Below are 14,296 nucleotides of genomic sequence, written 5' to 3'. Positions count from 1 at the left end.
CTCTCTCTCTCTCTCTCTCCGCTCTAATCGTTAATAGTGTGTTTACACTGAGTATACAGAACATGAACAACTCCTTCCTAACATTGAGTTGCACCCTCCCTTTGCCCTCAAAACAGCCTCAATTTATCAGGTTATGGACTCTACGATGTGTTGAAAGCGTTCCACAGGGAGGCTGGCCAATGTTGACTCCAATGCTTTCCACAGTTGTTTCAAGTTGGATGGATGTCCTCTGGGTGATGAACCATTCTTAATACACACGAGAAACTGTTGAGTGTGAAAAACCCAGCAGCGTTGCAGTTCTTGACACAAACTGGTGTTCCTGGCACCTACTACTAAACCCCGTTCAAAGGCACTTAAATCTGTTGTCTGGCCCATTCACCCTTTGAATGGTACACACACAATCCATGTTTCAATGGTCTCAAGGCTTGAAAATTATTCTCACCTGTCTCCTCCCGTCATCTACACTGATTGAAGTGGATTTAACAGGTGACATCAACAAGGGATCCTATCTTTCACCTGGATTCACCTGGTCAGTCTATCTCATGGAAAGAGCAAGTTTTCCTAATGTTTTGTACACTCAGCGTATTCTTCTGTAATCAGGGAATCATCCAGCCCTCGATACGACCACTCTGTCTCAGGTTGAGTCCCAAATGGAACCCTATATCCTATATGCCAAAGTTCTGGTCAACAGTAGTACACTATATAGGGAATAGGGCTCTGGTCAACAGTAGTACACTATATAGGGAATAGGGCTCTGGTCAACAGTAGTGCACTATATAGGGAATAGGGCACTGGTCAACAGTAGTGCACTATATTGGGAATAGGGCTCTGGTCAACAGTAGTGCACTATATAGGGAATAGGGCTCTGGTCAACAGTAGTGCACTATATAGGGAATAGGGCTCTGGTCAACAGTAGTGCACTATATAGGGAATAGGGCTCTGGTCAACAGTAGTGCACTATATTGGGAATAGGGCTCTGGTCAACAGTAGTGCACTATATAGGGAATAGGGCTCTGGTCAACAGTAGTGCACTATTTAGGGACTTGAGATGCAGCCTCTGTCTCTGATCACTAGCGGAAGCTTGTGGTCCACCCCCCCCGCCCCCCCTTATCTCAACCGTTCCTTTCTGTATGGAGTCCTCCAGGGAGAACCTTCCTCCTCACGTGTATTTACAGGAAAGGGACAGGACATCTAAATCACCGTGAACTGGGTTTCCAAGCCAAGCAGTGAGGATAGGGAGGAATATAGGGTTGTTACATGGCTGAGAGATAAACCACTTGTGACTAGCTACATACAGCAGTCATGTAAGCTCCATAAAGCATTTACAGACATGTCCATCTGGTGCTTTAAAAGTCACTACATAGAGTAGATTATACATGAATCCTGGACAGATATGACACAACAGCTTCATAAAGGGCTTATAACACGTCATGCATTGACAATAGGGTGTCATAAGAGTCTGACGTACCTGAGAGTGACTGTTGACTTCAACCTCCTCAGCAAAGCGAACTTTGACTGGGTTGGACCGGAGTTTAGCTCTCTTCTCTGGGGTGATGAAGGAAGACTTGGGTCCCTGAGAAACCACAGGAGGAGAAATTAGGACTTGAGTCCCTGAGAAACCACAGGAGGAGAAATTAGGACTTGAGTCCCTGAGAAACCACAGGAGGAGAAATTAGGACTTGGGTCCCTGAGAAACCACAGTAGGAGAAATTAGACAGAGTTTCCAAAAGGCACAAGGGTACAGACTGCAGAGCCTGTGGTTTACCTGTAATGCTCCCAGCATAGACAAATAACATACTCCTCTCCCTACCTGGGTTCACACCCCTTCTCCTTCCTTCATGTTGTGTCTGCCTCCTTCCTGTATCTCCATCTGTTTCTATACCTATCTAAATCAAGTGTCAGTAAACCCTAAAAAATCTAGATCTGAAAACGAACAGGTAGTGGATATACAACAGAACCTCAGAGACACTAATCTGACTGATCAACCCAACAGGCTGATATACAACAGAACCTCAGAGACACTAATCTGACTGATCAACCCAACAGGCTGATAAACAACAGAACCTCAGAGACACTAATCTGACTGATCAACCCAACAGGCTGATATACAACAGAACCTCAGAGACACTAACTCTGACTGATCAACCCAACAGGCTGATAAACAACAGAACCTCAGAGACACTAATCTGACTGATCAACCCAACAGGCTGATAAACAACAGAACCTCAGAGACACTAATCTGACTGATCAACCCAACAGGCTGATAAACAACAGAACCTCAGAGACACTAATCTGACTGATCAACCCAACAGGCTGATATACAACAGAACCTCAGAGACACTAATCTGACTGATCAACCCAACAGGCTGATAAACAACAGAACCTCAGAGACACTAATCTCAGACAAACCTAAATGTTACTTTCATGTAAACTGAAAACTTAATCACTAATATTGTTGCTGTTGTGGTTATGAAGTGGTTTCTCCACTGTAGATAACGCCAACCACTGCAACACATCCAGGGAGTGTTCCTAATGGATACAACTGTGTGGGGGTTGTTGAAAAGAGTCAGTGTTCCTAATGGGTACAACTGTGTGGGGGTTGTTGAAAAGAGTCAGTGTTCCTAATGGGTACAACTGTGTGGGGGTTGTTGAAAAGAGTCAGTGTTCCTAATGGATACAACTGTGTGGGGGTTGTTGAAAAGAGTCAGTGTTCCTGATGGGTACAACTGTGTGGGGGTTGTTGAAAAGAGTCAGTGTTCCTGATGGGTACAACTGTGTGGGGGTTGTTGAAAAGAGTCAGTGTTCCTGATGGATACAACTGTGTGGGGGGTTGTTGAAAAGAGTCAGTGTTCCTGATGGATACAACTGTGTGGGGGTTGTTGAAAAGAGTCAGTGTTCCTGATGGATAAAACTGTGTGGGGGTTGTTGAAAAGAGTCAGTGTTCCTGATGGATAAAGTGTGTTGTTAAAAATATCTGTAGTTGCCCATTCATCAACACGCAAGCAAGCAGACACACACACACACACGTTCAAGGCCACACTACTAGGTCATAATAACAGGTTGTGACAACACTCTGCTGCCTGTGGGGAACCATGATGGAGCACCTGGGGGTGTGTGTGGTTTCTCTGTTGGTGAAGAGAGCAACTGCTAACTGAAGGAAGAATACAACATGGAAAACATAGTGACTCACCGCTGAGTTTCTGAGGACCGTTATCATCACAGAGTACTGACACTCCCTAGGGGGGAGGGAGAGGAAGAGAGAGAGAGGAAGAGAGAGAGAGAGAGAGAGAGAGGGGGGGGTCAATATGAGGAATAAATGCTGTTGTGTTTGTGAGTGTGTATGCATGCATGTGTGTGTGTGTGTTGTGCGTGTGTGTTATTGTACCTGATGAGGTCAGCCGCTTGCTCTGGGGTCAGGTCGTCGACGGCCACATTGTTGATCTTTACGACCTGGTCGCCAGGGACTAGCCTTCCATCAGCCGGCCCCGCTACCCACACACACAAACATACACACAGATTCCTCTTCCTCATCATCTTGATCAACAGGGTATATAACAGATCATTGCTGATAAAGGCTTCCAAAGATCTATTTATTTCCAAAACACCAAGAGACCTCTCTGTCTCTCTGTCTCTCTCTTGCTCTCTGTCTCCTCTCTCTGCTCCTCTCTCTCTCTCTCTCTCTCTCCTCTCTCTCTCTCTCTCTCTCTCTCTCTCTCTCTCTCTCTCTCTCTCTCTCTCTCTCTCTCTCTCTCTCTCTCTCTCTCTCTCTCTCTCTCTCTCTCTCACTCATACTCTCACCCTCACTCTCACTCTCTCTGTCTCTCTCTCTCGATCTCTCAGGGTTTATGAGTCAACAGGAGAGAGGGCAGAGCAACAGGGACAGAGAGACAGAGACAGATGGTGGTATTACTGAGATCAGTGCCAGAGAGCCCAGACTCAGGGGGCCACTCACACCCCGGCCGTTACTATCTGTAGTATGTGTGTGTCCATCTGATGTGGTGCAGATAAACAGCAAACGTGGTTTCAAAAAACAAATAAAGCAACACCTCATGGCACAACGCCTCTCCCCAATGTGACCTACTGGTTGTGTGTATGTACTGACATGTGACCTACTGGTTGTGTGTATGTACTGACGTGTGTGTAACTGATAGATGCACACACACTACATGCTAATGTTATTCAATGTATGTAAATTGTAAAGTCTTTTGTCTGTAATTTCTTTCACATTATGTGTCGGAACCCAGTAAGACTAGCTGTCCCCAGTTAGACTAGCTGTCCCCAGTTAGACTAGCTGTCCCCAGTAAGACTAGCTGTCCCCAGTTAGACTAGCTGTACCCAGTTAGACTAGCTGTCCCCAGTAAGACTAGCTGTCCCCAGTTAGACTAGCTGTCCCCAGTTAGACTAGCTGTCCCCAGTAAGACTAGCTGTCCCCAGTTAGACTAGCTGTACCCAGTTAGACTAGCTGTACCCAGTTAGACTAGCTGTCCCCAGTAAGACTAGCTGTCTCCAGTTAGACTAGCTGTCCCCAGTTAGACTAGCTGTCCCCAGTAAGACTAGCTGTCCCTAGTAAGACTAGCTGTCCCCAGTAAGACTAGCTGTCCCCAGTTAGACTAGCTGTCCCCAGTTAGACTAGCTGTCCCCAGTAAGACTAGCTGTCCCCAGTAAGACTAGCTGTCCCCAGTAAGACTAGCTGTCCCCAGTTAGACTAGCTGTCCCCAGTTAGACTAGCTGTCCCCAGTTAGACTGGCTGTCCCCAGTTAGACTAGCTGTCATCATTGGAGTGGGCTAATGGGGATCCTAATAAACTCAAATACTGTCCATTATCTGACTGATATTTTTCTCTGTTGGGCATATGATTGGCCAATATGATGTATCTAATGTCTGATATGGCTATTGTTCACAATTGCAACTATATACAGTAGGTCTGTGAGGGTAGTCTATATACAGTAGGTCTGTGTGGGTAGTCTACATACAGTTGGTCTGTGGGGGTAATCTATTTACAGTAGGCCTGTTTGGCCCTGTCCGGGAGTATCGTCGGATGGGGCCACAGTGTCTCCCGACCCCTCCTGTCTCAGCCTCCAGTATTTATGCTGCAGTAGTTTATGTGTCGAGGGGCTAGGGTCAGTCTGTTATATCTAGAGTTTTTCTCCTGTCTTATCCGGTGTCCTGTGTGAATTTAAGTATGCTCTCTCTAATTCTCTCTCTCTCTTTCTCTCTCTTTCCCGCTTTCTTTCTCTCTTTCTCTCTCTTGGAGGACCTGAGCCCTAGGACCATGCCTCAGGACTACCTGGCATGATGACTCCTTGCTGTCCCCAGTCCACCTGGCCGTTCTGCTGCTCCAGTTTCAACTGTTCTGCCTGCGGCTATGGAACCCTGACCTGTTCACCGGACGTGCTACCTGTCCCAGACCTGCAGTTTTCAACTCTCTAGAGACAGCAGGAGCGGTAGAGATACTCTGAATGATCGGCTATGAAAAGCCAACTGATATTTACTCCTGAGGTGCTGACCTGTTGCATCCTCGACAAACACTGTGATTATTATTATTTGACCCTGCTGGTCATCTATGAACATTTGAACATCTTGGCCATGTTCTGTTATAATCTCCACCTGGCACAGCCAGAAGAGGACTGGCCACCCCTCAGAGCCTGGTTCCTCTCTAGGTTTCTTCCTAGGTTCTGGGCTTTCAAGGGAGTTTTTCCTAGCCACCGTGCTACTACTCCTGCATTGCTTGCTGTTTGGGGTTTTAGGCTGGGTTTCTGTACTGCACTTTGTGACATCAGCTGATGTAAGAAGGGCTTTATAAATACATTTGATTTGAGGGTAGTCTATATACAGTAGGTCTGTAAGGGTAATCTATTTACAGTAGATATCTGAGGGTAGTCTATATACAGTAGGTCTGTGAGGGTAATCTATATACAGTAGGTTTGTGAGGGTAGTCTATATACAGTAGGTCTGTGAGGATGGTCTATATACAGTAGGTCTGTGAGGGTAGTCTATATACAGTAGGTCTGTGAGGTTAGTCTATATACAGTAGGTCTGTAAGGGTAGTCTATATAAGGTAGGTCTGTCAGGGTAGTCTATATACATCCATACACACAGGGCCCTACTGTAGGTACTATTTGCATATGACGATAAACCCTTTGTTGTCCTATTGATCTCCCATTAACCGTTCCTCTCATTACTGTAACCACCACCACACACACACCAGCGATACTTCCACTAGCTCAGCAACATTCCCCCTCCTCTCACTGCGTCCCAAATGGCACCCTATTCTCTATAGGGCACTACTAGGACTCTGGTCAAAAGTAGTACACTATATAGGGAATTGGGTGCCATTAACGACTCACCCTCAGTCTCCACCTGGGCTTAACAACACAAACCCTAATGGAGCCTATGGAACAACACAAAACCCCTCAACCCTTTTCTGTACAGCCTGTCAATGAAAATCAATCTCAATGACATCACAATCGGATTCTACAATTTGATCATAGATGTGGTAAAGGAGTCAATGGAACGTTCCATTGACCAGAATGCAGACGTTCCATTGACCAGAATGCAGACGTTCCATTGCCCAGAATGCAGACGTTCCATTGACCAGAATGCAGACGTTTCATTGCCCAGAATGCAGACGTTCCATTGCCCAGAATGCAGACGTTCCATTGACCAGAATGCAGACGTTCCATTGACCAGAATGCAGACGTTCCATTGACCAGAATGCAGAAGTTCCATTGCCCAGAATGCAGACGTTCCATTGACCAGAATGCAGATGTTCCATTGACCAGAATGCAGACGTTCCATTGACCAGAATGCAGACGTTCCATTGACCAGAATGCAAACGTTCCATTGACCAGAATGCAGATGTTCCTCCCTCTTCTCTTACCCATCATTCCTAGTTTCTCCTGGCATCTTTCAGTCTTTCCTCCTCTGTGGACCCCCTCCCTCCATCAAATCCCTCCCTCGACACACTCATGCACACCAGCCCCTCAAACACAGCCCCCAGTGAGAGATGGATAGGGGGATGAGAGAAAGGAGAAGGAAGAAGAGGAGTGTCCCAGGTTTTTGGAGAGGTACATGGGGTCTGAGATGATACATGATCTCCTTAAGGCCCAATGGTCCACCTCCTCCTCCAGGGTAAAGAAGGGACACTCAGACCCCACCTTACCCAGGCTCGGGGGCACCACCCTAGGCCTTGATGCTGCCATCACCCCCCTGACCCTCCAGGCCCTACAGAGCCAACTGTGCCTCTCCTGGAGGAGAGAGCTGGATGGAACCACCACCAAAGAGGCTGAGGGGACTCAGGACGGAGCAGAGTGTCTGAACAAGCCAGAGAGGCTGGACAAGCCCAGAACGGAGCATCGCAAATGGAGTTTAGATAATGATGGTGAGGGTGATGAGGACCAGGGTGAAAACCAGGGTGAGAACCAGGAGGGGGGTCTGGCTCTGAGGGTGATCCGAGCGTGAGTCAGGCTCTGGGGTGGATCAGGGAGGCGGAGGGGTACCTCATCCACCCAGACTATGATGCTCTGGAGGATGTAGTTGGATCCTGTACCTAATGGAGTAATAACTAGCAAGACTGCCAGGATCTCAGTTTTGCAAAGGGTGATTGGTCAAAAGACTGCCACGTGAATTCAACAGCATAACTAATTGGTCTGATTTCTGCCACCCAACCAACCAAATTATTAAATCAAATCTTCAAGTGACTCTGAAACCATATGTTGTTTTCTTTCCCTTGCTGTTTTTCTCATCAGATGTTGATTGTTAACCTGTTATGGCTAGGGGGCAAACTCATGACAATGTAGTCCTATGTCAGGGTTATGATAGCTCTATGTCATGTTTGTCCTGTTGAGGGTAGTGGGCAGTATTTGCACGGCCGGATAAAAAAATGTACCCGATTTAATCTGGTTATTACTACTGCCCAGAAATATGCATATAATTATTGTCTTTGGATAGAAAACACCCTAAAGTTTCTGAAACTGTTTGAATGGTGTCTGTGAGTATAACAGAACTCATATGGCAGGCAAAACCTGAGAAGATTCTGTACAGGAAGTGCCCTCTCTGACCATTCCTTGGGCTTCTTGACTCTCTTTATTGAAAATTTTGGATCTTTGCCGTAACGTGACACTTCCTACGGCTCCCATAGGCTCTCAGAAGGCGGAAAAAAAGCTGGATCATGTCTTTGCAGCCCCTGGCTGAAAAACATTAGCGCCTTTGGTAAGTGGTCTATCAGAGGACAATGAGACTGAGGCGTGTGCACGAGGCGACCCCATGTTTTTATTTTCTCTCTCTTTGTACTAAAACAGGGTTTCCCGGTCTGAATATTATCGCTTTTTTATGAGAAAAATGGCATAAAAATTGATTTTAAACAGCGGTTGACATGCTTCGAAGTACGGTAATGGAATATTTAGAATTTTTTTGTCACGAAACGCGTCGGGCGCGTCACCCTTCTTTACACTTCGGATAGTGTCTTGAACGCACGAACAAAACAGAGGATATTTGAACATAACTATGGATTATTTTGAACCAAACCAACATTTGTTATTGAAGTAGAAGTCCTGGGAGTGCATTCTGATGAAGAACAGCAAAGGTAATCAAACTATTTCTTATAGTAAATCTGACTTTGGTGAGGGCTAAACTTGGTGGGTGTCTAAATAGCTAGCCCGTAATGGCTGGGCTATCTACTCAGAATATTGCAAAATGTGCTTTCACCGAAAAGCTATTTTAAAATCGGACATAGCGAGTGCATAAAGGAGTTCTGTATCTATAATTCTTAATATAATTGTTATGTTTTTTGTGAACGTTTATCGTGAGTAATTTAGTCAATTGGCACCCGGAAGTTTGCGGGGGGTATGCTAGTTCTGAACGTCACATGCTAATGTAAAAGCTGTTTTTTGATATAAATATGAACTTAATTGAACAAAACATGCATGTATTGTATAACATAATGTCCTAGGATGTGTCATCTGATGAAGGTCATCAAAGGTTAGTGCTGCATTTAGCTGTGGTTCTGGGTTTTATGTGACATTATATGCTAGCTTGAAAAATGGGTGTCTGATTATTTCTGGCTGGGTACTCTGCTGACATAATCTAATGTTTTGCTTTCGTTGTAAAGCCTTTTTGAAATCGGACAGTGTGGTTAGATTAACGAGAGTCTTGTCTTTAAAATGGTGTAAAATAGTCATATGTTTGAGAAATTGAAGTAATAGCATTTCTAAGGTATTTGAATAACGCGCCACGGCATTCCACTGGCTGTTATGTAGGTGGGACGATTTTGTCCCACCTACCCTAGAAAGGTTATGTAGCCTACCTGGGGTGACGTCCTGCACCAGTATGGGTGTCTGAGGTGTCAGGGTGAGTCCATGAGTGTTGAGGAGGGGGTCTCGTAGGATCTGGACGGTCAGTCTAACCGGGTAGTTGTTCTTCTGGTCCTGACTGCTAGACTCTCCCCCCGCAGCTGCCTTCCCATCTACCAGGATACGCTCTCTGATTGGGGTAGAGACCAGGTATTAGCCAGAATCAGAGGACAAGGTAGCAGACAATCAGAATCAGGGAACCATACAAATGGAGATGTCATCCAATCAAAGGGGAGGACAACAGAAGGCAAGGTATCAGCCAATCAAAACAAACAAGGAAACACTTCATCATAATAGTCTGCTACAGATGATGTCGAATATTGCCTTGAATAACCAAGCCTAACCCAAACAAAACCATTTAGACAAACCCATTACTAGCCCCCAGGCTAACCTAGACAAAACCATTACTAGCCCCCAGGCTAACCCAAACAAAACCATTTAGACAAACCCATTACTAGCCCCCAGGCTAACCTAGACAAAACCATTACTAGCCCCCAGGCTAACCCAAACAAAACCATTTAGACAAACCCATTACTAGCCCCCAGGCTAACCTAGACAAAACCATTACTAGCCCCCAGGCTAACCTAGACAAAACCATTACTAGCCCCCAGGCTAACCTAGACAAAACCATTACTACCCCCCAGATCTAACCCAGACAAACCCATTACTAGCTCCCTGGCTAACCCAGTCAAACCCAAACTAGTCGGGCATAATGCCAAAGCTAACCCTGTTACGTGGCCGGCCTGGTTAGTACTAACCTGCTGCTGGAATCCCTGGAGCGTCGTAGCCATCGCCCCACCACCTGCTCCACCCGACTGGTCCTGCGGGACGGGGAGCGGCTTCTGTCCCGCTCCTCCATTTAACTACAGACAGGGGTTAAAGGTCAGAGGCCAAGGATGAGAGCAGGGGTTCAAATATAGATTAACATTGTGACTATTGTTCCATTGCCTGTATTAGAGGTATGCACGTAGACATGTCATAACTTTCAATGAGCAACATTTCCTATATGACCTAGGGATGTATGATTGGGAGGGTGTGTCTTCTATCTCTGATTCAGATCTTTAAATGTTTTACCTCTCAGTTTAACTCTGTTGCAGATCAGCATGCCCCACATAAAAAACTCAAGGGTTAAAGACAGCTCTAATCCATGGTTCACGCATTAATTGTCTGAAAGATTTCATGAAAGAAACTTAGCTTGGGCTAAAGCTAAATTGACTGATTCTACCTCTTGACTGGCTTCTTCAGACATTTGAGAAAAGTTTGTCTTACTTTGGTTAACTTGTTATGGATAGGGGGCAGTATTTTCACGGCCGGATAAAAAATGTACCCGATTTAATCTGATTATTACTCCTGCCCAGAAACTAGAATATGCATATAATTATTAGCTTTGGATAGAAAACACTCCAAAGTTTCTAAAACTGTTTGAATGGTGTCTGTGAGTATAACAGAACTCATTTGGCAGGCCAAAACCTGAGAAGATTCCAAACAGGAAGCGCCCTCTCTGACCATATCTTGGCCTTCTTGATCATCTCTATCCAAAACAGGGGATCTCTGCTGTAACGTGACATTTTCTAATGCTCCCATAGGCTCTCAGAAGGCGCCAGAACGTTGAATGATGACTTTGCAGACCATGGCTGAAAAACAGTAGCGCATTTTGATAGTGGTCGATCTGAGAACAATGAGACTGGCGTGCGCATGCACGAGAAGAGTCCATTTTACTTACTTCGTCTTTGAATGAAAACAACGACTCCCGGTCGGAATATTATCACTTTTTTACGAGAAAAATCGCATAAAAATTGATTTTAAACAGCGTTTGACATGCTTCGAAGTACGGTAATGGAATATTTTGACATTTTTTGTCACGAAACGCGCCGGGCGCATCACCCTTCGTTACCCTTCGGATAGTGTCTTCAACGCACAACAAAACGCCGCTATTTTGATATAACTATGGATTATTTTGAACCAAACCAACATTTGTTATTGAAGTAGAAGTCCTGGGAGGGCATTCTGATGAAGAACAGCAAAGGTAATCCAATTTTTCTTATAGTAAATCTGAGTTTGGTGAGTACCAAACTTGGTGGGTGTCAAAATAGCTAGCCATGATAGCCGGGCTATCTACTCAGAATATTGCAAAATGTGCTTTCACCGAAAAGCTATTTTAAAGTCGGACACCGCGATTGCATTAAGGAGTTCTGTATCTATAATTCTTAAAATAATTGTTATGTTTTTTGTGAACGTTTATCGTGAGTAATTTAGTAAATTCACCGGAAGTGTTTCTGGCTGGGTACTCTGCTGACATAATCTAATGTTTTGCTTTCGCTGTAAAGCCTTTTTGAAATCGGACAGTGTGGTTAGATAAAGGAGAGTCTTGTCTTTAAAATGGTGTAAAATAGTCATATGTTTGAAAAATTGAAGTTTGGGGATTTTCGAGGACTTTGTATTTCGCGCCACGCCCATCATTGGATATTGGAGCAGGTGTTCCGCAAGCGGAACGTCTAGATGTAAGAGGTAACAAAGCAAAGTCAACATACTTTTTGAATTGTATATCAGAGAGTGGTGGAAATCCATCTCCATTGTGGAGTGATCAAATCAACAAAAACTCCACCCCCTCCTTGCCCCAGTAGACTGTGACAGTGTCTTGTCCCATAACAGTCAAAAATGACATTTGTGGAGTTTTTAATAATAATTTTGCCTAAACTGGCCATCTATTTGAACAAATGGTTTCTGGAAAGGAAAAGGTGCAATGCTTGCTCACCATTAAACATTCTTAATTGGTGAGCGAGTGGTTTTGCGTGTTTTTCTTTGCAATGATGATTACACATTTTTAGATTGCACCTGGACTCATGTTAGTTGAGCACACTCTACTTCTTTCCAAAGAATGGTTTCTGAAAAGTCCTTTATTCCATTTATTCTAAACAGATATTAGAGAATGATGCACTTCCCGCCACTCACTCTTTGTTTTAAATTATATATTTTTTTATATCAATGATGTATTAAGTGACTTGCAAAAAATAGATGTAAAAGAATCGACAGGATCTGATTCACTTGATCCCTTTCTACTGCAGCTTTCTGTCGTCCTCAACCTTTGACCCATATGTTTTATTTAATAATCTCCCTGAGATCAGGAAGGCGGCGCATGTCCTCCCCTTTTACAAAATTGGGGATCCTTCTGACCTAGATAAATACCGGACAGTTTCTAAACTATCTTGCCTTGCAAAAAATATTAGAATCACTGGCACCTTTCAGCTAAGAAGTTTTTTTTTTACTTCAAACTACACACAGTGGCCAGTTTAGGTACACCACCCTGTTCACAAAAAAATGTATTGCTCCTACAGACAGGTAGACAGGCATTGAGGCAGGTAGACAGGCATTGAGGCATTCAGTTACTGTTCAATTCAACATTAGAATGGTTAAAACGAGTGACCTAAGCAACTTTGAGCGTGGTATGACCGCCGGTGCCAGGCGCGGCAGTTCCAGTAACTCGGAAACGACCTCCTTTGTTTTTCAAGCACGACAGTGTCTAGGGTTTACAGAGAATGAGAGAATGAGACAAACAAAAAACATCCAGTCCTGTGGGCGAAAACAGCTCGTTGACGAGATGGGTCACAGGAAAATGGTAAGAATCGCGCAAAGGCTAATAGGCAGTCCACAAAAAGACAAATAACGGTGCAGTACAACAGTCGGCGATACTTGTCACGTATGGGCTATTGCAGCAGACGAACACACCGGGTTCCACTACTATCATCTAAAAACAAGAAGAAATGGCTCCTGTGGGCACGCCATCACCAAAACTGGACAAATGAGTAATGGAAATACATTGCCTTGTCCGATGAATCCTGGTTCCTGTTGCGTCATGCTGATGGAGCCTTGAGTCCATGGCCCCATCCTGCCTGGTGTCAACGGTACAGGCTGGTGGCGGTGGTGTAATGGTGTGGGGAATGTTGTTCTGGTACACGTTAGGCCTCTTGACACCAACTGAACAATGTCTCCATGCCCCAAAGAATGTTTCCATGCCCGAAGGGGGGTCCGACCAGGTAGTCAATGGGTGAGTGTACAAAGCATCTTTCCATGACATAGATTGACCAGGTGATTCCAGGTGAAAGCTATGATCCATTATTGATGCCACCTGTTAAATCCACTTCAATAGTGTAGATGAAGGTGATGAGACATGTTAAATAAGGAGTTTTAGGCCTTGAGACAATTGAGACATGGATTGTGTATGTAAGCCATTCCGAGGGTGAATGGGCAAGACAAAAGATTTAAGTGCCTTTGAACGGGGTATGGTAGTACTTATAAAATATGAGATACCAAACCCATTCACATTGTTAGTTAACTCTTGAGATTCCTCGGGTTGCCACCAAACTAGCTAAATCCACATTTAGTTTTAACGCTCCACATTTTTGGACTCACTTACACAATTCCTTACATTTGGAATCCCTGGTGCTACTAAAGCGGTTTAAAATCCTGATGATAAATGAGTTCAACGAGGTGTGCAATTATTTTGATTGCCTTTACATTTAGTTTATGATGTTCTAATGTACTGGTTATTCTATCTTGATATTCCATCTGGTTATTCCATCTGGTTATTCCATCTGGCTATTCTATCTAGATAGAATATCTGGTTATTCTATCTGGTTACTCTATCTGGTTGATCTATCTGGTTATTCTATCTGGTTACTCTATCTGGTTGCTCTATCTGGTTATTCTATCTGGTTATTCCATCTGGTTATTCCATCTGGTTATTCTATCTGGTTATTCTATCTTGTTTTTCTATCTTGTTGTTCTATCTAGATAGGAAATCTGGTTATTCTATCTTGTTGTTATATCTTGATATTCTATCTTGTCATTCTATCTAGTTATTATGTCTAGATAGAAAATCTGGTTATTCTATCTGGTTATTCTATCTGGTTATTCTATCTGGTTATTCTATCTTGTTGTTCTATCTG

The 14,296-nt window shown here is 44.2% G+C and overlaps 1 protein-coding gene across 1 annotated transcript in view; it reads right to left on the bottom strand.

The window, feature by feature from the left end:
* The window catches only part of LOC123744179 (uncharacterized), a 49,349-nt gene that overhangs the window by 23,301 nt on the left and 11,752 nt on the right, over positions 1–14,296 (bottom strand). Inside the window, exons 2-6 of the mRNA XM_082974037.1 lie at positions 10,109–10,213; positions 9,305–9,480; positions 3,386–3,488; positions 3,191–3,236; positions 1,469–1,573 (exon numbers count right to left, since the gene is read on the bottom strand). Of these exons, the coding sequence (XP_082830163.1) occupies positions 1,469–1,573; positions 3,191–3,236; positions 3,386–3,488; positions 9,305–9,480; positions 10,109–10,209 (531 nt within the window). The 5' untranslated portion in view covers positions 10,210–10,213. The remainder of the gene's footprint in view (positions 1–1,468; positions 1,574–3,190; positions 3,237–3,385; positions 3,489–9,304; positions 9,481–10,108; positions 10,214–14,296) is intronic.

The sequence above is a fragment of the Salmo salar genome, chromosome 04, assembly GCF_965601325.2.
Source record: "Salmo salar chromosome 04, fSalSal1, whole genome shotgun sequence".
Classification (NCBI taxonomy): Eukaryota; Metazoa; Chordata; class Actinopteri; order Salmoniformes; family Salmonidae; genus Salmo; species Salmo salar.
The sequence above is the reverse complement of the archived record's forward strand: the minus strand, read 5'-3'. Positions and strand labels throughout refer to the sequence as shown.